This window comes from Chanodichthys erythropterus, chromosome 24 (assembly GCF_024489055.1).
Source record: "Chanodichthys erythropterus isolate Z2021 chromosome 24, ASM2448905v1, whole genome shotgun sequence".
NCBI classification, from domain to species: Eukaryota; Metazoa; Chordata; class Actinopteri; order Cypriniformes; family Xenocyprididae; genus Chanodichthys; species Chanodichthys erythropterus.
In genome coordinates this window covers 28,967,082-28,991,525 of record NC_090244.1, presented here as the reverse complement: position 1 = coordinate 28,991,525, position 24,444 = coordinate 28,967,082, and the positions used below count along the sequence as shown (strand labels likewise).

The window sequence follows — 24,444 nt, the reverse complement described above, 5'->3', positions numbered from 1 at the left end:
TTACACACTATCACCAAATGTGTAAATACATTTTTTTTTTTTTTTAAAAAGGGCAAGGTTCAAAAATATTCTTGTTCTTTTAATGTATAAGGTGTAAATGCATTTTACTCAGGATAAACTTTTTGCAGAATGCTTCACAACATTGTTCATTAAAAACCATAAAATATACTAACCCCTACCTTCATACAAAATATACAAAATGTAATAAAAAAATATATATTTAAAAAATACATGATAATTAACACTTTCAGATGCCCAGAAAGGTACTAAAGACATATTTAAAAAACTTCATGTGACTACAGTGGTTCAACCATATAATAAAGCAACATGAATACTTTTTGTACATACATATATATATATATATATATATATATATATATATATATATATATATATATATATATATAGATATATATATATATATATATATATATATATATATATATATATACACAATCACCTAAAGGATTATTAGGAACACCATACTGATACTGTGTTTGACCCCCTTTCGCCTTCAGAACTGTCTCTACGTGGCATTGATTCAACAAGGTGCTGAAAGCATTCTTTAGAAATGTTGGCCCATATTGATAGGATAGCATCTTGCAGTTGATGGAGATTTGTGGGATGCACAGCCAGGGCACAAAGCTCCCGTTCCACCACATCCCAAAGATGCTCTATTGGGTTGAGATCTGGTGACTGTGGGGGGCATTTTAGTACAGTGAACTCATTGTCATGTTCAAGAAACCAATTTGAAATGATTCAAGCTTTGTGACATGGTGCATTTTTCTGCTGGAAGTAGCCATCAGCGGATGGGTACATGGTTGTCATAAAGGGATGGACCATAGACTGTAAAAAAAGATGGACAACGCGACGCCGCTTCCTTCCATTGTATTGAATTGAAGCCAAAATGGGGCGATGAATGGGCACTGACACGTTATGCAATACATCAAAAAAAAAAAGTTTGGAGCCTGGGCATGCCCAGAAGGAATCGTCAGTGGAGCCGGAGGCGGAGTCGCGATATCAAACTTCCGCCCAGACGACTGCGTCATCATTCATGTATTTTAAATAGACTATAAAAATTATACACAATTTAAAATTCTACCTATAAAATAATAGGCTATTCTGTTTCTAGAGCAATAAAATTTTTGAAACAGCAAATTCAGTGGATAAAATCAATATAATATGCCACTAGAAACAACTCTAAATCGTCAGAAACGGTCCTGCCATTATAAATCAAGTTCAACTAACGTTAGGAAATCGATTGCTGTAATTAGAGTAGGCTATCATTAGTTTTGTCCTGCTAATTATTATTTTATACCCATAAAAATAATAAGTAACTGCCAGATAACGATCACCTGATTTTTTCCCCGTCATTGCTAACGTTAGGCATGTTATCTCAACTAATAACATTTATTAATTAGCTTATCACGCTCATATTTAATGTTACAGAAAAAGGTTCAGTGATCCGTCAGATCCTGTAGGTCGGTTAGGACAGTTTACTGCTGAACAGCTCATTTTGTTGGTGTTAAATAACAAAAAAATCGAAAATTTACAGTTAGTTAATACATTTTCAATCTCCACTCGAAGCTCCGACAGTCCTCAGACAAGCTGTCAATCAACTTCGAGTCATGACGACACGCCCCGTTTTTATAGCATCAAATTGCTAGCTAAAATCTAAATCATCACAAAAATGAACAATTGAATATATATATCCACATGATAACAACTACCTTAAATGACCAAAACCATCTTTCAGAAAGTTTTATTTGAAGCAGAATTTATATTTAAGTTTTCACTGAAGTCTCATTCGACTGCATTGAGAGGGCAGGGTTTATGACCTGTACTGCATCCAGCCACCAGGGGGCGATCAAATAGCCCACGGCTTCACTTTTCAGGACGTATGAGACACACCCGGGATGGACATGGTCAGAAACAATGCTCAGGTAAGCCGCGGCAATGGTGACGATGCCCAATTGGCACTAAGGGGCCTAAAGTGTGCCAAGAAAACATCCCCCACACCATTACACCACCACCACCAGCCTGCACAGTGGTAACAAGGCATGATGGATCCATGTTCTTATTCTGTTTATGCCAAATTCTGACTCTACCATCTGAATGTCTCAACAGAAATCGAGACTCATCAGACCAGGCAACATTTTTCCAGTCTTCAACTGTCCAATTTTGGTGAGCTCGTGCAAATTGTAGCCTCTTTTTCCTATTTGTAGTGGAGATGAGTGGTACCCGGTGGGGTCTTCTGCTATTGTAGCCCATCCGCCTCAAGGTTGTGCGTGTTGTGGCTTCACAAATGCTTTGCTGCATACCCCGGTTGTAACGAGTGGTTATTTCAGTCAAAGTTGCTCTTCTATCAGCTTGAATCAGTCGGCCCATTCTCCTCTGACCTCTAGCATCGACAAGGTATTTTCACCCACAGCACTGCCGCATACTGGATGTTTTTCCCTTTTCACACTATTCTTTGTAAACCCTAGAAATGGTTGTGCGTGAAAATCCCAGCCCGTCTCGCAATATATATATTTGTGTTCCGAAGATGAACCAAGGTCTTACAGGTGTGAAACGACATGAAGGCGTGTAATGATGACATTTCCATTTTTGGGTGAACTAACCCTTTAAATTTCTTCATTCAATTACCTCAATAACCCTGCAATACAGTATTTCACAATTGCTAAAACACATTTCTCGAAACCATCACTCATTTTCTCAAAACATTAAACACAAATCCAATCTTCAAACTAGTTTCACAAAACCTCTGACTCTTATGGCAAAATCAAACAAAGCTTTCAGATCATTCACACATTAAGCAAAATATAAACACATACAGATCATTCATTAGACACTACATCAAAAATGGAAAACACAACATCCAGAACATGGTTACAGAAAAAAAAGTATATTGTAACACAGTAAACATTTTGCCATTACATAAAATGTATAGAAATCACAAGTAATGTGAATTTAAAGTATACTATACTGCAAGTACAGTATTATATTCAATATTATATAGTTGAATGTCTGTATATACAGTACTTACATACTGCAAACATACAGCAATCTAAATGCAAATGACTAAAAGGTCAAAGAAAACTCTAAATGAAAAGCATGATACAGTACACACACACACACACACACACACACACACACAAAACAAAGTTCAGAGTCAGTGAGAGATTCATTCTGCTTCAGCATCACGTCTTCATGTTGGGTCCGGCCTAAATCAAGTCAAGTCACCTTTATTTCAATTGCAATTTATACTACACAGACACTAATCTAGTCTAGTCTTAAAAAAAAAAAAAAAAAGAAAAAACTTCTTATTCCTATCCTTTCACTTCCTCTAATCCCTCTCTATTGTAGCTTAGGATAATCTGAGCACTGCCTATAACTTGTATTATGAGCACTTCTTGTCTATTTGCCTCGTCATGACGACTCGCTTGTTGTATTTCTTCACTTGTAAGTCGCTTTGGATAAAAGCGTCTGCCAAATGAATAAATGTAAATGTAATATAGTCAAAGCAGCTTTACAGTGATAACAGGTACATGATGATCAGTAATGCAAAGAGGGTTCATTTTGGCTGTACAGCTCTAAAAGAAAAGTGTCATTGTTCAGCTGAAGTCAGTTCAGTGTTGATTCACTTACATTGTAAAGATCATCAATTATTATGTAAATTACTGTAATTATTTTCCTCTATAAAGCAGTTATGCAGTGATGTCATCATCTAGGCTAGCTTAGTTCATTTCTCATCCTATAATGTCAGTACTGTCAGATCAATAATATAGTTGAATATAGTGAATATTGTTGAGGACATTTTCCACATCACAGGCAATGACGTCTCTTGCCAGGCAAAGGGAAAAACCTGTGCCGGATCCAGCCTTGACAGCCTTGTCTCCACACCCCTTGCTCTTTCTCCTCATCATCCTCTTACACATACTCTTCCTACTCTACTTTTCAGATTGTTTCCATCTATTGTTGGTATCATCATTCAGCACCTGTGTCACCTGTGCACTCTGAACTTACCTATATGTTATACAGTTGATTTGATCACTTCATTAGAAATAAGTGAATAATTTTGAGTCATTGTGTTTAAAGGATGACAACTGTGTTGTAGTTGTGTTTAACTTTTGCCACATGTATTCACCATTTTGCAACAGTGCAGAATGTGTTTTAGTGAGTAAGAATGCGTTTAGTTTTTTGCAAAGAGTGGATGAGATTTGCAAACAGTGTCTTAACTACCTGAACTTGTTTAAGGTTTTGCCTACAAAGTGACTGATTCAACAGTTCAGGTTCAGAGAATGGGGTTTAGTGTTTTAGCAATTTTCTTACACTACACCGCCATACTTTTTGGAAAACAGGTCGCTGGATAACTACAAAAACTAGCTTTTGATTAGACTTGGGTCAAATTACAGAAATTTCCAACTCAATCTTTCGATTTTTCACATTTACTTGGCAACAAATTCTACAGACAAAAGCTCTTTAAGGAGAAGTTGGGTGGCTCTTAAAAGAGCCTTTGGGTCGCTGAGAGTCTCGGTTGAATCTCTACGTGGAGCTGGTGTACTTGGTGACGGCCTTGGTGCCCTCGGACACGGCGTGTTTGGCCAGCTCTCCGGGCAGCAGCAGACGCACGGCGGTCTGGATCTCTCTAGAAGTGATGGTGGAGCGCTTGTTGTAGTGAGCGAGACGAGACGACTCACCGGCGATGCGCTCGAAGATGTCGTTGACGAAAGAGTTCATGATGCCCATCGCCTTCGAAGAGATGCCGGTGTCAGGATGAACCTGCTTCAGGACTTTGTAGACGTAGATAGCGTAGCTCTCCTTCCTGGACTTTCTGCGCTTCTTTCCTCCCTTACCGGCGGTCTTCGTGACGGCCTTCTTGGAGCCTTTCTTAGGCGCGGACTTTGCTGGTTCAGGCATGATGCTTTTTGAACACAAACTTCACAAAGCAATGTGAAATCAGAAGTGACACAGAGGTATTTATTCACCGCTCTATGCTAATTTACAAAGAGATACAGAAACTCTCTGATTGCTTCTTTTAAAAGGCCAAACCCATAAAGTCGTATTTCATTGGACAACTCAAAGCGTCACGAGCGGAATGAGGGCCAATCACATTCGCCGCCGTCAACCGCTCAAAGTTTGAACTACACCCTGACTGTTTCCTTTGTTTCGTTTCCCGCTCTTTTTATTACTAGTTTGAGAAAATAAGCGATTCTAGACAAATATTGTGAAACATCGTGTAATTTTAAAGCCTTTTAGACCCATTGAGGGAGCGTTGGAGGAAAGAGACCATTATCAGTCAGACATCCTTTAAAAACAGTTTTTCCTCGGGACTTCATTGATTCATGAAACTGTTGAAACTACACGAATAAATAAAAGCCCGTATAAAACAAATACCAGTTTTGTTAATGTTTTCTGTATTTTCAACTCTGGTCCCATTCTGATCGTGCGCCACTTAAACCAACATATTCTGGATATCATTAAAGAGAATTAAAAGAAAACTCTAAATATTTTACTGTGAAAGGCCGTTTATAAACTCAACATTTTCTCTGAATCCAAGAAACAAAGCATTTTATCAACTACATTTCTATATGGCTCTTTATGTGAGAGAGTGGGTGGCTCTGAAAAGAGCCGTTGGGTTGGTATAGTTGTTCCTGATTTGAGAAGTTTATCCTCCGAAGCCGTACAGAGTGCGTCCCTGTCGCTTCAGCGCGTACACAACATCCATGGCGGTCACGGTCTTTCTCTTGGCGTGCTCGGTGTAGGTGACGGCATCGCGGATGACGTTCTCCAGAAACACCTTCAACACTCCGCGGGTCTCCTCGTAGATCAGACCGGAGATGCGCTTGACCCCGCCACGGCGAGCGAGACGACGGATGGCGGGTTTGGTGATTCCCTGGATGTTATCGCGCAGAACTTTACGGTGACGCTTGGCGCCTCCTTTTCCGAGCCCTTTACCGCCTTTGCCTCTTCCAGACATGTTTAACACAACTCTATCAAGCGATGATACAGAATGATAGATGAGTGTTACTAGGAGGCCTTCTACATTTGCTTACAGGACCTGAGAGAAACCAGTACTGCGTCACAAGGTTCAACACGCCCCTCCCCTCAATATAGTTCGAGCACAAAACACTGTGATTTCACCCTAACACTGATCTAACGAGGCCTGTGCTTTAATATTAAAAATCAAGTTTTATAAGATTTATTGGTAACACTTTATTTTAGGGTCTTTTTAACAAGTTTCTTATTACCATGCATATTACTAGACTATTGACTGTTTATTAGTACTTATTAAGCGCATATTAATGTCTTATTCTACATTCTTAATCCTAAACTTAACAACTACCTTACTAACTATTAATAAGCAGTAAATTAGGAGTTTATTGAGGAAAAAAGGCATAGTTAATAGTTTATGTTCCCTATACTAAAATATTACTGAATCATTTGATAAAGAGAACATTATAAGATTGTAATATCATATACAGAGATACTGAATGACAATGAAATGTGACATTTTAGTATATTTATTAGACAGTTCAGATATATGTGCAGAATATAAATTATTTCAGGCCTCTGAGATTTAAACTGTAGGTCTCTTAGCTGAATTTGTACCTGCATAATAATAATCTCTTCTCTGGCCTTCAACATGCGATAAAAGTTTTAAAACAGACCATGCGGCAGGTGAAAAAATACTATAGTAATTTATAGTAAATACTATAGTGTTTTTGAACCATACTATAGTAAATTGTAGTATACTGTATATATTATGGTATTTACAACACTTTAATGAATGCTACAGCATACTGTAGTATTAACTATAGTGAACTGATAAACCGTTATAAATACCGTAGTATACTTTAGTTTTTACTACAGTAAACTGTAGTATTGTAGTATAATATACCATATAGTTGTAGAAAACTTAGTAAAGTATTGGGTAAAGTACAAACCCGATTCCAAAAAAGTTGGGACACTGTACAATTTGAATGTAATGATGTGGAAGTTTCAAATTTCAGTATTTTATTCAGAATCCAACACAAATGACATATCAAATGTTTAAACTGAGAAAATGTGTCATTTTAAGGGAAAAATAAGTTGATTTTAAATTTCATGGCATCAACACATCTCAACAAAGTTGGGACAAGGCCATGTTTACCACTGTGTGGCATCCCCTCTTCTTTTTATAACAGTCTGCAAACGTCTGCGGACTGAGGAGACAAGTTGCTCAAGTTTAGGAATAGGAATGTTGTCCCATTCTTGTCTAATACAGGCTTCTAGTTGCTCAACTGTCTTAGGTCTTCTTTGTCACATCTTCCTCTTTATGATGCACCAAATGTTTTCTATGGGTGAAAGATCTGGACTGCAGGCTGGCCATTTCAGTACCCGGATCCTTCTTCTACGGAGCCATGATGTTGTAATTGATGCAGTATGTGGTCTGGCATTGTCATGTTGGAAAATGCAAGGTCTTCCCTGAAAGAGACGACATCTGGATGGGAGCATATGTTGTCTCTGAATCTTTGGATGATATTATGCGCCGTAGATGATAACTTCAAACTCTTTGCAATTTTTCTCTGAGAAACTCCTTTCTGATATTGCTCCACTATTTTTCGTCAAAGCATTGGGGGAATTGGTGATCCTCTGCCCATCTTGACTTCTGAGAGACACTGCCACTCTGAGAGGCTCTTTTTATACCCAATCATGTTGCCAATTGACCTAATAAGTTGCAAATTGGTCCTCCAGCTGTTCCTTATATGTACATTTAACTTTTCCGGCATCTTATTGCTACCTGTCCCAACTTTATGGGAATGTGTAGCTCTCATGAAATCCAAAATGAGCCAATATTTGGCATGACATTTCAAAATGTCTCACTTTCAACATTTGATATGTTATCTTTATTCTACTGTGAATAAAATATAAGTTTATGAGATTGTAAATTATTACATTCCTTTTTTTTATTTACAGCTTGTACAGTTTCTCAACTTTTTTGGAATCAGGTTTGTAACATGTTTATATTACTACATTTGTTATATTATCACAGTGTGGTAGATTTTTCCCTACGCACCTGACTTAGTTAAACCGGGTGTCCCAAACATCCATAAATCTATACATTTTTACTCTACTAAGCGTACTTCAGTACCTGTTCGAGTCGGCCGACGTCTCGGCCTGTTTTGGGGCACTATCACCTGATACTAAGCTCTTTAGTGCTCCTCACCTCCACTAAACACTGTCACTATAGTATAGAAGTAAGATCTCTAGTGCTTAGTTTACTGCAGCCTAAAAACCAGACAGACTCCAGACTATGCCTCAGAATATGCTTTAATCACCGCCGAGAGAGTTCTCATCAATTCCAGAGAATCTCTCTCCGAACAAAGGAATACAACAGGTTTTATAGGATTTCAGGTGCACTTCAAAGTCAGTATGGCATGATCTATTACTCATTATCATCAGTCTTAATACGATTGGTTTAGATTTAAGAAAAAAACAGCTCAGTTCCTCTGTCCCGCATACATTTAGATTTAGAACAACTGAATCACAAGATCATCAAAAAAAATGTCTCAGGGTTAATAGTTCAGATTACTCAATAGGTTAAAACAATTCCTCAAAGACTATTTTTTTTTTATCCTCAGAAGGATGCTGTCTAGCCAGCACAGCATTTTCTGAATCACAACACTAGTGACTATTTCAAAGTTAGATTATTATTAGGCCTGTAAAGAAAAGAAATGTTAGTTCATTATTAATTAGTTCAAATATTCCATCACACACAGCAACCACAATAATTTAATTCAAGAACTTAACTATAGTATGGTTCAAAAAAACTATTTACTATACATTACTATTATATAAAAAATATATTATATATAGTAATTACATAGGCTACGCTTTTTCTTTTTACTTTTATTGCGAGAGCCAGTAATAACATCTGCAAACGGAGCACTTTAATCAAATAATTGATTTCAATAGGGCTGGGCAAACTAATGGCCCCAAATGGCCAAAATCCTTAGTTTGGTGTCATAATATGAGCGTGCACGCGCGTCCCATTTACGACTGATTGGAATTCATTAACACACACACATTATCACTTCTGACGTTTACGAAGTATTTGTGAATCAGGAGAGGAGTTTTCGGGAAGGTCTCTTTACGCGCAAATCACTCACATATTTACTCGTATATTTACGAATGTTTCATGAATGAGACCTAATGTATTTATTTTATTTATTTATTCTGAAACACTTAATTCCCAGTGGTTGTGCAGATTTTGGATTAGAACAAAAACACATTATAGTCTATATAAAAGCAGTATAAAGTCTAAAATATATAAAGCAGCGCGCGGCCGTGATAAAAAACAAAACAAAAAAAAAAAAACACAAACAAACACCCAGACTAACAATGACCCATTTCTGTTATATACGCTGATATGTATATTGTTTTTTTATTTTGGGTAATCAGAATAATATTCAATATATTATCAGAGCAGAAAAAATGCATTTTAAGATTAAGGGAGAAGGGTATGTTGGTGATCCTACACGCCTCCTAACAAACGATCTCTACAGACACATCAAGGGACCATCATGTGCCTATAATAATTAAAAAAAAAAAAAGAAAACACCTCGAACATTTTACTGGATTGATGGGTCTTATTTTCTCTTAACCGATCGTTTATGACGCTTTTAAACAAAGAAAAACGCTCTATATCAGATGAAATGGGTGGCTCTTAAAAGAACCTTTGGGTTTCAATGAAACAGACTAAATCCGCTTATTTGGACTTGGCGGGTTTCTCGGTCTTCTTGGGCAGCAGCACAGCCTGGATGTTGGGCAGCACACCGCCCTGAGCGATGGTCACTCCGCCCAGAAGTTTGTTCAACTCTTCGTCGTTGCGCACCGCCAGCTGCAGATGACGGGGGATGATGCGGGTCTTCTTGTTGTCCCGAGCGGCATTTCCAGCCAACTCCAGGATCTCAGCGGTAAGATACTCGAGCACAGCCGCCAGATAAACAGGAGCACCAGCACCGACGCGCTCGGCGTAGTTGCCTTTGCGGAGAAGCCTGTGAACACGGCCGACGGGGAACTGCAGTCCTGCCCTGGATGAGCGAGTCTTAGCCTTGGCTCTTGCTTTGCCTCCGGTTTTGCCTCGTCCACTCATTTTTACGTAGTTATCGTTACTTTCGCAAACAGAAAGAACAACAGAATGAGGTTTCTGTTCTCCACGTACTGTTTTTTAACTAGAGTGTCAGTCGCTCATTGGTTTAGAGTCTGTAAAGATTTAAACCAATCACTGAACTTCCCTCCAAAGCCCAACCCCCTTTCTGCCGGTATAATTATGTATGACATGAAACCATTGGTATATATATATATATATATATATATATATATATATATATATATATATATATATATATATATTCTGATACTGTACAGTATTATGTTCCTGTTGTAATATTGTAGTGTTGGACTGTGATCACGGCCTGAACCCATATCATCTTTTAATCAACATCTTATACATAAAAATGGTTTATTCGAGTTTATTTTCAGAACTGGGTGACTTGTCTGTTTTGAATGCAGTGTAAGATCTAAAATCATATCTTTATTTACTTTAAACGCTACAAGATAATCGAGTTTTGCTCTTTATTCAGAGTTGGTGGGTGGCTCTTAAAAGAGCCGTTGAGGAGAAACAGTAAAGACTTTATTTCTTTTTGGGCGCTGCCTTCTTAGGCTTGGCGGCTTTAGGCTTTGCCGCCTTAGGTTTAGCCGCCTTGGCCTTTTTGGGGCTCTTGGCTGCTTTCTTAGCGGCTGCTGGCTTCTTTGCCTTCTTGGGGCTCTTCGTCGCCTTCTTAGCGGCTGTGGCGGCGGGTTTCTTGGCCTTCTTGGGCGATTTCTTGGCGGCGGGCTTCTTTGCCGCTGCGCTCTTGGGCTTCTTGGCAGCAGCGGGTTTCTTGGCCGCGGGCTTCTTCGCTTTAGGAGCCGATTTCTTGGCCGGCTTCTTCTTGATCTCGGCTTTCTGCTTGTTGAGCTTGAATGAGCCCGAAGCGCCGGTCCCTTTGACCTGCACCAGAGTGCCTTTAGTCACCAGGCCCTTGATGGCGATCTTGACGCGGGAGTTGTTCTTCTCCACGTCGTAGCCGCTGGCGGCGATAGCTTTCTTCAGGGCGGCGAGGGACACGCCGCTCCTCTCCTTGGATGCGGACACAGCTTTGACGATGAGCTCACCGACGCCTGGACCTGCTTTCTTGGCTTTCGCAGCTGACTTCTTCTTGGGCGCTTTGGTCGGGGCTGGAGCGGTTTCTGCCATCTCTCTCTCGGATCGGATCTACAGTCTTTCAAACGCTGTCTGGTTTCAGCAATGTTCAGCGCTCGAGCGCCGCTGCGCTCTTAAATAACACACGAGAACCTTATAGACTCAACCCGCCCTGCTCGGTGTCTGTGCGCCTCCACGAGCCTCTCACGATTGTGTTTTCTTCTCTTACATTTGGGGCAAAACTGGAGCGGTAAAATAGTTTGTCGCAGTAAAAACAAAGTGAGCACCGAGCAGAGATTCTGAACTTTCACTGGGGAATAAAATACGCGAAGAGGAAATGTTTATTTTGTCTCCGTCAGACCAAATCCAAGTCGAGCTTCAGCCACGGGGAAAAGCCGCGTGTAAATTTGATGGATAGTTTTAATGGAAAAGTTGATAAAAGCCTGAACGCGTCCGCTGTGTGTTCAGAAAACAGTCTGAAAGAGACTTTAATGAAATCAGCATTAGTGAGGGGCGTGAGGAGGCTTTCATACAGCTGTTGTTTTGGGCAGCTTGAAGCACACGAACATCATCCGGAGGATCCGAGTCTGTTTGTGACTCTCCTGTCTGACCCTCATCTTCACTTAGCAGATCATCTCTCCATTTAATAATAATAATAATAATAACAAAATATGTAGCCTAAGTCTGATCACGCAAGTATTAATGTTTTAACTTAAGTACATTTTCTTTAGCTGATGTTCATCATATTACTAAATGAAAATGTAAATCATTATATTTGTTTCTCCAATGGATTTTGGCTAATTAACAAAATAAAAGGCAAATTGTTTCACTGTTATAATGTATATCTGTATAGAAATTAATTACATGTATAAATGAACATGACTTATTACACATACACAGCATTATACCTCCTCTTAAGTAGGGCTGCAACTAACGATTATTTTGATAACCAATGTATCTGTCAATGTATTTTTTTATTAACTGGATGACAAATTTAAATAAATTATACATTGATTTTTTTTTTTTTAATTAACAAATGTTTTAATCCATTGTTTTAAACAATGTCAGTCCACATCATGCCCAGTGTTGTCCATTAGACAATGTGTAAAATAATGCCTATATAGTGACTGTATGTGTTCAGGCTCTGCTGTACATTATAACTTATCAGCATTAAAGAGTTCAAATACAAACATCACATTATAATCCTAAAAACAATAGTTTGATTGCTAATTTATAACAGAAATGAAAACAACTTCATTAAAAATAGTGAAAAAACAAAAGCACAAAATGTTAACTTGTACGAAGTATGAGGAACAAGCACAATCATTCGATTTTAATCATACAATTATATTATATTAATGAACAATTTCAACAATAGTGCATTTACTGTTACTGCTCTCATAAATATGATTATTTGTGTTACATGCAGGGTTTTAAACCTACACTTAATGTCTAACTTTTTATCTTTTTTTTTTTTTTTACAAAATGTGTATTTTAGTCAGAATTATTGATCTTTTTCTACCGCGCTATGTTCATTATCTATGAATATTACCTAGATTTTATTGATTCGTTTTTGCAGATCTAGTCTTATTCAACATGTAAACACAAGACCAACACAGGAAACCTTGATTACAAATTCATTAAAGGTAAAAAAGTTTCTTTCATTGGGACAGTTTTACACATACTACAAAATACATTCACAAGAAGAAAAAAAAGAAATTAAGAATGTTTAAAATGATATCAACTCACATGAGATGAAGAGTTCAGTCTATCAGAGGCCTAAAGAAAGCTGATGTATTCTCCATGGAGTCACCTCATGGGGCTGATGAAGGCCAGATGAATCCTCCACACTTTTTCTTGGAGAAGACAATGCCCCTCTTGTCAAAAACTTGTGATGCTGCATCCATGCCAGTAGGTGTCAGTATGACGTCTATCATATAGTCCAGACTCTAGTAGGCTACAGTCCAGCTTTAGTTTGTTCTGTCTTCACCTTCACCCCATATGGACTCAGGACCTACACAATATTAATACACAGCTTGCTGGAATACAGTTGTTATTAGTCAGTTGAACAATCATCTAGCCATGTAATAATGTCCATTCAGCCGGTGTTATCACAAATAACCCTAAAAGGGTGATCAGGACAGAAAGACACATTATATGACCGACAGACTCTATTATCATTTAATTATTCTTGAAAGGGGCTCATACAATTTTTTGATAAAATCTTAATCTTAATCTTTAAATTATTGCTCATACAATGTCACTTATGTTTGGACGTCAAAGCTTTCTTAAAATAACTGTAAATATATATATATATATATATATATATATATATATATATATATATATATATATATATATATATATATATATATATATATATTACAAAAATAATTATTTCAAAAACAATAAAAACAGTAATATTTCCAAACGTTATTGTACTGTAATATATGTAATGTGCTGTGAAATATATTGTGAAAAATGCATATGAAGATATTTTGTGAGTTTTCCTTCTTCTCTGTCAGCAGATCCCTTTAGAAATGTCAGAGTTTTATCTTTGTTGTAGAGGGTTTTTTCTGTCACTCCTAAAATTACATTATAATATTTATTTATCATGGGATCAAACGTTTGAACTAGTTTTGATTGTTGCGCCTCATGTGACGTCACCAATAGTACAAACAGTTTCCATGGAAACTCTGCGGTCTCCCGCTTGCTCCACGTGACTCAAATGTTCAAAGGGCACGCCCATTAAAACACGTTATGCGTCACAAAAATAAATGTCTAGATTTTGAATTATTTTGTTTAGGAACACAACCTAATTATTTCATTTTAAACCGTGCTTATATGCAGACAGTATTTTTAATGCCAAAACTTTGCTTTAGTTAAATATATTAAAGTAGTCTCATTATTAGGGCCAAGCCCCGAAGGGGCTGTAGCCCCTATTGTAATTGTACGTTTTCCCTTTTATTATTATTATTCTTCCTCCCGAATGGGAGTCTATGGCAGCCCTATCAACGGAACATGAGAAAAGGATGAAATTTGGCACAGTTGTAGAGATGCTCATGAATAGTGATTGGACCAAATTTGGAGTCTCTAGAACCAACTCTATAGCGCCACCACCAGTTCAAAATTTCAACATTCTAACGGTTTTAACATTTGAACTCTTTGTCATAGAAAAATTAAATTTAGTTCATCTGATTCGTCTCTTCATGCTGATGCTATTCAACTTCTTACATTAAGTCTCCACCCATTACAGTAGCGGCCATTTTGAAAAGTACAGTATTTGTTTTTTTTCGCTTCTCCTCCTTCAAAATTTGTCCAATTTTGTCCAGACTTTGATCAGGTGATCTTTGGTCTGAGCCGCACAGAAATGACTGAACAGATTTTTTTTATTCATCTTTGTTCAAAAGTTATGATGTCACGAAGTTAACGAGGTTGACCCGAAATTGCTATAGAGGCTGTATCTCGGCCAAACTTTGAGCAATCGAAACAAAAATTGGTACCCTTGATCAAGACCATGATCTAAGGTTCCATGCCGAATTTGGGAACAGCGCCACCTACAGGTCATGAGATATGAAAAATGGCTATTTTGGCCAATTACTTTTGAACACTTTATTAGAAAATCAAGATCTTGGTGTCTATGGATTCCTTGGGCCATGCCGAATCCGGGGATATTAAATTTGTCAACATCGGATGAAAAGCATGTCCACCATTTTGAATTTTGTCATAAATTGCAATAACTTTTAAACAATTTGACATATCATCACAAAATTTGGTACATATGACCATCAGAGTGTCCTGAAGGTACATGAGAAGTTTCAGCACAGCGCCACCTAGTGTTCCACAGATATAATGTTTTTTGCAAAATTGCTTATAACTTTTGAAAACATTATCCAAAATTCTGTCTGCTTTATGTCATTTTATTCCCTGGCTTATGCCGATTCCGACAATGTGTCATTTGTCATTTTCCTTAAATGTACCTGTCTGCCATATTGAATTAAATCAAAAACAGTTTTTTCGCTACTCCTCCTACAAATTTTGGTCAATTTTGTCCAAAATCAGCTCAGATGATCTTTGGACCGAGCCGCACAGAAATGACTGAACGGATTTTTGATATTCGCTACCATTCCCAAGATATTCATCTCTGAATGTGACCTTGCTTGTGTTCATTGTCTTATACTAGTTAGCTTAGCACAGTAATTGCTTAGCATGCTAAACTATTGCTATTCTTCCTAATGTGGTCTTCAGTCAACAGGTTAACCAAAACTTAGTTGGCATTAAATAACTTTGCATACTAATATGGTTAACATGCTATGAAGCTTTTTTTTTTGTGAACTCTTTCTCACACTGAAACCTCTGCTTAGCATACTGATGAACTTGCATGGCTGATTCGCTCAATGTGTTACGCCACGGATCCCGAATGCTCTGCATCCTGGGTTCGTAACTCAGTGTGACACATGCCCAGACCGCCTGAGGTTCTGTGGCAGGAAAAGATGCAGAACTTGTGTCTGTTCTAGGCATTCTGCCTAAAACTGGTCTAATCTGAAGCTATCACATGCAATTCCTTTATGTCCAAATTCGTAGTTATTCTTCTTCCCCCTGTATGGTAATCAATGAACCATAAGAAGGAAAATTATCAAATTTGGCATGCTTGTAGTGATAGTAATTAAAAGTAATTTGACCAACTTTGGAGTATCTAGGACTAAGTCTATAGCGCCACCACCAGTTCAAATATTCACTTTTGTAAAGGTTATAACTTTTGAACCCTTTGTTCCAGAAAAATGAATGTCAATACAACTGATTCCTTTCTTCATACTGATCACATTCAATATCTTACATTAAGACTCCACCCAGTACAGTAGTGGCCATTTTGAAAAGTACAGTATTCCATTTTTTCACTACTCCTCCTACAATTTTTGTCCAATTTTGTCTAAACTTTGATCAGGTGATCTTTGGTCTGAGCCGCACAGAAATTACTGAACAGATTTTTGATATTCGCTACCATTCCCAAGATATTCATCTCTGAATGTGACCTTGCTTGTGTTTGTTGTCTTATGCTAGTTAGCTTAGCATGCTAATTGCTTAGCATGCTAACCAGTTGTCATTCTCTTTAATGTGGCTCTTCAGCTATCAAGTTAACCATGAGCTTCATTAGCATTAAGTTAGCTTAGCATGCTAATATGGTTAGCATGCTAAGTAATGCTTTTTTGTAAATTCTTTCTTACACTAAAAGTTCTCTTCCACAGATTGTTGAATGTGCATCCTCAAGTAGCTCAATGTGTAAAGCCAGTTACCTGATGAGCTCTGCACCCCAAGATAGTGGGTTCGAATCCCAGGTGGAGCGGTTTTATGAAATAGTGTGTTTTGATTCCTTTACTGCCTCTTGGATTAGAAATAAATGCTTTTTGTTTCATGCTGTGTTCATTTTCATCTAAGCTTATGTACATTCTGAGTTCATTTTCGCCTGTAATTCTGAACCAGCTGTTTCATGTTTGTTCATTTTCTGCTGTTTTTCCTCTTCCTGCTTTGTATTGCACTACAGCATGATGAGCTGCAGAATGATCTAAAGTAGTTATTAAATATAACATTCAGTGCAGTTTTATAAAAATTCTTCATTTTGAGTTCATTTTCACATGAACTAATGAACTTCGGCAGGTGTGCCAACATTCACCTGCACAGTGGTGCAATGAGATGAGAAATGGACACTGGACTCGGAGATCGTGGGTTCGAATCCCGTGTGGGGTTCCTTTATATAATTGTGTGTAATGAGTCATTTTGATACCTTTTTTATCCAAATAAGCATTGTACTAATCTTTATTCCTCTTGAATGAGATACAAGTGTTTTTAGTTCATTCCCTGTTCATTCTCTGAACTTCTATTGATTTTCATTTCATTTCCACCTGTCCTTCTGAACCAGCTGTTTTGCATGTACATTCAATTTCTGCTGTTTTTGCTCTTCCTGCTCCGTATTGCGCTACTGCCCCTTCTGGGGCTTGGCCCCGAATTGCTGCTTGCAGCTATATTTTTTTTATTATTTTTAACCATAAAAATACATTTATATAAAAAATATATAAATAAAATAAAGATGTCCTGTAGCACTCAGTAGAAACACTAGACAGAATATCCACTTTCGGCTTACCTATTGTTAGCTGGGTTACTATGGTCTTACTGCAACAGGCCATAGTTACACCATGGTTACTGTAGTAATACCATAGTTAAACCATGGTTCATTGTGTAGTTACTATGGTTTTACTATAAAAAAACATGGTTAATCCATGGTTACTACAAAACAAGAAAAGGTTAATTTTCGTAAGTATGTCTTGTTCATCCACTCACTCTTTTCGAGACTCACGCTTCTGTCACATTTTGAAATGAACCACGCGAATCATATGACGTGGCATAGCTCCGCCTTCACGTGTTTCAACAAGGTCCTGTAAGTGATTGTAAAAGCTCTTCTTGTTCGCTCTGCGGACATTCGGGCGCTCAGTTGCGATCAGATCGTGTGAATTACAACAATGTCTGGAAGAGGCAAAGGCGGTAAAGGGCTCGGAAAAGGAGGCGCCAAGCGTCACCGTAAAGTTCTGCGCGATAACATCCAGGGAATCACCAAACCCGCCATCCGTCGTCTCGCTCGCCGTGGCGGTGTCAAGCGCATCTCCGGTCTGATCTACGAGGAGACCCGCGGAGTGTTGAAGGTGTTTCTGGAGAACGTCATCCGCGATGCCGTCACCTACACCGAGCACGCCAAGAGAAAGACCGTGACCGCCATGGATGTTGTGTACGCGCTGAAGCGACAGGGACGCACTCTGTACGGCTTCGGAGGATAAACTTCTCAAATCAGGAACAACTACACCAACCCAACGGCTCTTTTCAGAGCCACCCACTCTCTCACATAAAGAGCCATATAGAAATTTAGTTGATGTAATGTTTCTTGGCTTCAGAGAAAGTGTTACTAATTATAAATTTCATGGTAAAAAAAAACGGGATTCGCAATAACTTTTCATTTAGTTCTCTTTAATTATGATACCCAGAATATGTTGGTTTAAGTTGGCGTATTAAGATCTTTTGTTACACTGAGCTATAACTAACTTTAAATTAGATCAATGGGACTAAAGTTTGCAGAGTTCAAAATGCAGAAAACATTAACGAAACTGGTATTTTCTTTTACACAAATTGGCTTTTATTTATTATTCGTGTAGTTTCAGCAGTTTCATGAATCAATGGAGTCCCGAGAAACTGTTTTTAAAGGATTAAAGTCTGACTGATAATGGTCTCTTTCCTCCAACACTCCCTCAATGGGTCTAAAGGGCTTTTAAAATCACACGATGTTTCACAATATTTGTCTAGAATCGCTTATTTTCTCAAACTAATAAAAAGAGCGGGAAACGAAACAAAGGAAACAGTCAGGGTGTAGTTCAAACTCTGAGCGGTTGGCGGCGGCGAATGTGATTGGCCCTCATTCCGCTCGTGACGCTTTGAGTTGTCCAATGAAATACGACTTTATGGGTTTGGCCTATTAAAAGAGGCAATGTGTATCTTTGAAAATTAGCATAGGGCGGTGAATAAATATCTCTGTGTCGCTGTGTTGCTTTGTGAAGTTTGTGTTCAAAAAGCATCATGCCTGAACCAGCAAAGTCCGCGCCTAAGAAGGGCTCCAAGAAGGCTGTCACGAAGACCGCCGGTAAGGGAGGAAAGAAGCGCAGAAAGTCCAGGAAGGAGAGCTACGCTATCTACGTCTACAAAGTCCTGAAGCAGGTTCATCCTGACACCGGCATCTCTTCGAAGGCGATGGGCATCATGAACTCTTTCGTCAACGACATCTTCGAGCGCATCGCCGGTGAGTCGTCTCGTCTCGCTCACTACAACAAGCGCTCCACCATCACTTCTAGAGAGATCCAGACCGCCGTGCGTCTGCTGCTGCCCGGAGAGCTGGCCAAACACGCCGTGTCCGAGGGCACCAAGGCCGTCACCAAGTACACCAGCTCCAAGTAGAGATTCAACCGAGACTCTCAGCGACCCAAAGGCTCTTTTAAGAGCCACCCAACTTCTCCTCAAAGAGCTTCTGTTTTTAGTATATGTTGTAAACTAAATGTGAGCTGTATTGAAAAATCAAGGACTTCCTAAACTCTCATAACTATAACTTCATCTGCTTCTAATTCAAAGTTCTTTTTTGTCTTTGTTCAGAGGCATGGTCTGCAACAAAAATGACTAGTTTAAGAACTTTATAGTTATTTGTTTTAACTATATTAAGGCTGTTGAGAATTCATTTTATCTAAATGATAAACTATGGGGTTTAGAATGATGGATAAAGAAAAAAAGGTTTTCAGTTTTGGACAAACTAAAGTACACACAGGTGAAATCTCAATGTACTTTTATTGCTGTTAACACTTAAACTTCATTAGTAACTGTTGCTCCATTATGAGAAATCTGCATATTAATGGGGATCAAGTTTACTATATGCTGTTGGGAATAAACCGTTTAGGATCCTTGGCCAGATATGTCAAATGAAAGACCAGGAGTCAGAGATGCAATCATTTGAAGAACTTTTACTGAAGAATAGTTTGCAGTTTCATCAGCAGAAGTCCGCTTCAGGTCTCACAAGGAGTTTGTAGGCCGCTCTGCGTTCATTCACATTTCCACAATTATACTCTAACAGAGTCTACTAACTATGTCATTATTAAGGTAAAAATGATTCTGATTGTCTAAGAGAAGATAGACACGATTAGAAATCTTCCACACATGGACAGATAGTCAGAAGCATATATCCATGAATCAGGATGCTGACGAGGGGACCCTGGATTTAGGGACTAAATGTTCCTTTTGGGGTCATGAGGTGGCGTCGAACTGCTAATTGTCAGGACCTGCACAGAATATTAGCACACAGACACAGATTTACAGCTTCTTCAAGGTTGAAGTCTGCCTAGGCTCCAACTATAAACCAGAAAGTTTCTCAAAACATAAGATAGCATGTTCTAGTTTGGATGAGAAGTATGTATATTATTCATCTTTATTCTTTAGAGAAGTACATAAAGAAAGGATAACACTCTGAAGTGAGAAAGAGTCACGTAGTCCAGCAGCTAGGGTGACCTTTGTGACCTAGCTGTCCAGGCTGTTAGAGAAACATAGATCTATGGCTGGACACATAAGAGTGTCTCCAAACAGACAGAAAACAAACACAGATATCAGCAGATCTTCTGAAAAGGACATTTGAAGAGCCACATAATCATTCTATGGTTGCATATGAAAGAAATCATTAAAATCATTTAATAATAAAAGAGGCTACACATATTGATTATTGATTATCACTCTTATAATCACCATGTCAATCATTCAAAAAACACACACACATTATATATATATATATATATATATTAGTGAAGAGGCAAGGGAAATCTCCCTTTAATGAATTTTCATTCTCCCTTTAATGCATTAACAAAGCATGTGATTATAAGGTTCATTACTGTAGACAGGAGGCCAACTTTGGACCCAGACGCTGCCGACGTGAGCCACCCCCTCAGTCTGCTTTCATCGGCACTGGTTCATCACCTTCGGCTTGGTGTGTTCCTGCCTTAAGACTGAAGGACAATAATGAGAACTCTGAATATTATTGGAGCAGCTATGATGCTTAATGAAAGAAATCAAGTTGACAAACACTGGTGATAACATAGCGTATTGAGAGGTTTATAAACATTTTGAGAAAACCGGTCATTTTTGACCTCAAACACCACAAGTGTGACTTAGTGCCATTTTGTACAAAATAAAAGCATTTCAAAACAAGCTTCCTAGTTAAACATTAAAGCATAGTCCACGTACATTTTGATACTTTGTTTTCCAATTTGAAATTAAATAAGCATAAGCGAGAAAACACAACCTTTGTTTTTGTTTTTTTTGTTTTTTCATTTTTGTTTTTGTTTTGTTTTTTCACGAAAAAACAAGATTTCGGCTTGATTTTTTATTTTTATTTTTTGCTTCACAGGTAAAAAATTTATAAATGTCTTCAAAATTCATTTTCCGGCAGTCATGAGACGCCCCATTGGTCTGTGCTTCACCTGCTTGGCGCTGTCTAGCGTAGCTTCATCACACAGATTTAACTGCGCACAGCTAAATAAAACAGAGGCTGGGTGCAGATTAATATTTAATATTTCTGATATAAAAAATTCTGTGAAACGTGTTAAGTTGCACGTAAGAAAGCCCAATCTAGGACCTGCCCTGAGAGAGCCAAAGGACTATTATTTTGTTAAACAGACCTGAGCAATGACTGATGACGTCACAGGCTCAGATTTGCTTGACCAATCAGCAGAAAGGGGCGTCTCATAACCGCCCACATGTGGAAAACTAAATTTGAATATATACCCGTGAACCAAAAAACGAAAAATCAAGCTGAATTCTGGGATTGAAAATGAATAATCAGCTTGAATATTCAATCTCTACATGTGGGCAGGAATGAAACGCCTCTTCCCGCTGATTGGTCAACCAGACATCAAACCATGTCATCATTAGTTGTTCATCTGTTCCGCTCCACAGAATAAAAGTCCCTCGCTCTACAGCTGTACGGATTCTTAACACATTTATTACAACTACATTTCATCTCTTTCTCATAAATATTAATTTACTTTGCAGCTGCACACAACTACCCCTAGCCTACTTTTGTTTAAGACAACATCCTGAGTTTTGGACACGGGATGAATATGAAATAAGGAATCAGGGTATCTTCCATTCATTTGTTGTTTGTTTTAACATTGAAATACTGTCAGCACTCAGAACATCTCAAACGGCCGTGGTCTGAGTGGCTCTTGAGTCTGTGCAGACACAGCAGACAGTAAAACTGAAATTATGATGTTTAGTTGACTACATCTTTGCAATTTTAACTAGATTTTTTCTTGCAGAGTTTCACACAGCTCATTTTATGGTAGAACAGGGGTGTCCAACCCTGCGGCTGGAGGGCTACTGTCCTGGGGCCAGTTGCACCAGCTGTGCGCAAGTTACAACGTAGACTAGTTTTGACGTAAATGGGCACTAAGTTACAATTTACGCACTACTAAATATTTTTGTGTTGCACCATTAAACTTAGTTGAAGCGTAACTCTACGTATACACTAAATACGGAATACGGATACGGAATACGGAATACGGAATACGGAAGCCTCCTATCAGGAGTAACGGTTGGAATAAAATAGCAGACTGACTGAACTGCATCAATAAGCTCTTGTTTTACCTGACAGACTTCATTCTTTACACATATATGATGCTGCTGACATTTACACTCTCTTAAATTTTAAGAGAGAGAACATCATGTGAAAAGATTACTTTGTTAGACACTCTTCAACACGAACCCGTTAAACAGCGCACCGCTGTGTGCATCGGTCCTATCACTCCGTGTTGTGCATGTCAAATAAAATCAGTCATAATCAATAAATGTAATTTCTTATGTTTTTGTTGTTGTTTCAGTATTTATTTATTGATCCTTATTAATTTCGTTTCAAATACAGTTTCTGAATGTTATTTACATATAAAAACATTTATGATTAAGTAGCTAGAAGGCTATTATATTTAATGTGAACTTATTTTTACTGTTAGCTACGTGAGGCAAAATAAGTCAGAATGAAGGATAAACTGAAATTCACGGAATTTCAACAACTTCTGCTCCTGTATTTGAAGGATAACTGAAGGTAAACGTCATATTATGCGACTACGCATTACTTTACGGAGACCTTACGAGCTACTAGCTACGTTCTGCCTTAAGAACAAATGGTGCAACCGAATAAAGTACAGCGTTAGTTACAAACTAGCTAGTAGTTACTAAGCCACTAGTGTGGACTTTACGTTCCAATTTAAGAAAGAACTTACGAACGGCTGGTGCAACCCTACCCTGCAGAGTTTAACTCCAACCCTGATCAAACACACCATTTTAGTTGACAGATGTTTCAGTTATTTAGGTATGTTTTTAAGACTGTCCAGTCGGTTTGTTTGTGTGTGTCTAGTGCGAATGTGTTGTTGTATGTATACATGTCCAGTTGGGCTGTTTGTTTATTGCTTGGTTCAAGAGTAATAAAAGCCTTTAAAGGGTTAGTTTACCTTTAAAAAAAAAAAAAAAAAAAAAAAATCTGTCTATATTCTGTATGATTTCCCATGAGTCTCTTCAGACCTTACTGTACATGAAATATGAGCTTCAATAACTTCTGATTGAGGCTGTGTGTGTCCTCCTAATTGAACCATTTTGCATAAATTGAACACAGAAATAAAAAATAAAAACATTTTACAAAAAGTATAAATATCAAAAATAAATGACAGTTTTTTCTTAGTCTTATTAAGGTCAAACTATAAGTGCAACTATAATCAAGGTACTCTCTCAATGTACAAAGTGTGAACAGAGACCAGAGCTAAGAGGTGGTTACAACAGCCTAAGATAGGTTTGATATTGGGAGACATGCTATTGTATGTATTTTGCTATTGTATGTATTTTGTGTTTTACTTTCACTTTGAAATTCAAAAGCGGCAGTGCTGAGCGTGCTCTACAAGATGAGACATTTATCAGACGCTTAGGCACTCAGACACTCAGTTGGGCAAAACTGTGATCAGTGATCTTGCTTTACTCTTGTCACATGATCAGAGAACTGTGATTCCTGCTGCACTGTGTGCGACTCTGCAGCTTGTGCTGGATGAGCAGAGTAGATGTTTACAATAGTTTACAATTGAAGCAACTCCACTAGAAATCTTGTTACACCCCTAGTGCAGGAACATTATTCTAACCATAAAATAACATTTAACATTAAAGAATGCGGACATTTTACCGTTCTTGGACCGTTACAAATCAACATTCCTAGAATATTGTATTATTAACAAAATGTAGGTCAAAAGAACATTGCAGGAACATTATGCTAACCATAAGATAACGTTCCAGCAATGTTAAGCAAACTGGACATTTCCACGTTTTAGAACATTTCAAATCACCGTTCCCACAACCAAAACACAACATTTGGAAATATAACTTTGTTACTGGGGGATGTGTCTAGTGTGTCTGGATCTGTACCGCGATCCTCACCTGCTGCTATAAGTTATTACTACATATAAACTTCTTTACATTTTTTTTAATTATTTTTTTATGGATTTTCTTGTGGATGAGATGGAGCAGATAGTAAAAGAAAAACATCATCAAGTGTCCAGCATGCATGCGGTCTTTCAGTTTGGTTAAACCGTTCTTATGTGTGCTGGACA

General features: G+C 38.0%; 6 protein-coding genes across 6 annotated transcripts in view; 2 read left to right on the top strand and 4 right to left on the bottom strand.

Annotated features, from left to right (window-relative positions):
• The window catches only part of LOC137014506 (histone H2AX-like), a 57,116-nt gene extending 46,978 nt beyond the window's left edge, over positions 1–10,138 (bottom strand). The window contains exon 1 of the mRNA XM_067378856.1: positions 9,762–10,138. Coding sequence (XP_067234957.1) covers positions 9,762–10,138 — 377 coding nt within the window. The remainder of the gene's footprint in view (positions 1–9,761) is intronic.
• Positions 4,546–4,920, bottom strand: LOC137015563 (histone H2B-like). Its single transcript, XM_067380614.1, has one exon. It carries the CDS (start codon positions 4,918–4,920, stop codon positions 4,546–4,548), a length of 375 nt encoding a protein of 124 aa, XP_067236715.1.
• On the bottom strand, positions 5,646–5,980 carry LOC137015368 (histone H4). The gene has a single exon (XM_067380283.1). The coding sequence runs from the start codon at positions 5,978–5,980 to the stop codon at positions 5,669–5,671; it is 312 nt and encodes a 103-aa protein (XP_067236384.1). The 3' UTR covers positions 5,646–5,668.
• A 540-nt stretch (positions 10,139–10,678) lies between the features above and the next one.
• LOC137015051 (histone H1-like) lies at positions 10,679–11,308 on the bottom strand. Its single transcript, XM_067379701.1, has one exon. The coding sequence runs from the start codon at positions 11,282–11,284 to the stop codon at positions 10,679–10,681; it is 606 nt and encodes a 201-aa protein (XP_067235802.1). The 5' UTR covers positions 11,285–11,308.
• Positions 11,309–17,745: 6,437 nt separating this feature from the next.
• Positions 17,746–18,100, top strand: LOC137015329 (histone H4). The gene has a single exon (XM_067380224.1). It carries the CDS (start codon positions 17,746–17,748, stop codon positions 18,055–18,057), a length of 312 nt encoding a protein of 103 aa, XP_067236325.1. The 3' UTR covers positions 18,058–18,100.
• Positions 18,101–18,847: 747 nt separating this feature from the next.
• Positions 18,848–19,241, top strand: LOC137015289 (histone H2B-like). Its single transcript, XM_067380149.1, has one exon. The coding sequence runs from the start codon at positions 18,848–18,850 to the stop codon at positions 19,220–19,222; it is 375 nt and encodes a 124-aa protein (XP_067236250.1). The 3' UTR covers positions 19,223–19,241.
• The last annotated feature ends 5,203 nt before the right edge of the window (positions 19,242–24,444 follow it).

What these genes read in the sequence shown, in the direction of transcription:
- LOC137015329 (XM_067380224.1), top strand. Translation starts at nt 17,746, where the DNA reads ATGTCTGGAAGAGGCAAAGGCGGTAAAGGGCTCGGAAAAGGAGGCGCC.
- LOC137015051 (XM_067379701.1), bottom strand. Translation starts at nt 11,284, where the DNA reads ATGGCAGAAACCGCTCCAGCCCCGACCAAAGCGCCCAAGAAGAAGTCA.
- LOC137015368 (XM_067380283.1), bottom strand. Translation starts at nt 5,980, where the DNA reads ATGTCTGGAAGAGGCAAAGGCGGTAAAGGGCTCGGAAAAGGAGGCGCC.
- LOC137015289 (XM_067380149.1), top strand. Translation starts at nt 18,848, where the DNA reads ATGCCTGAACCAGCAAAGTCCGCGCCTAAGAAGGGCTCCAAGAAGGCT.
- LOC137015563 (XM_067380614.1), bottom strand. Translation starts at nt 4,920, where the DNA reads ATGCCTGAACCAGCAAAGTCCGCGCCTAAGAAAGGCTCCAAGAAGGCC.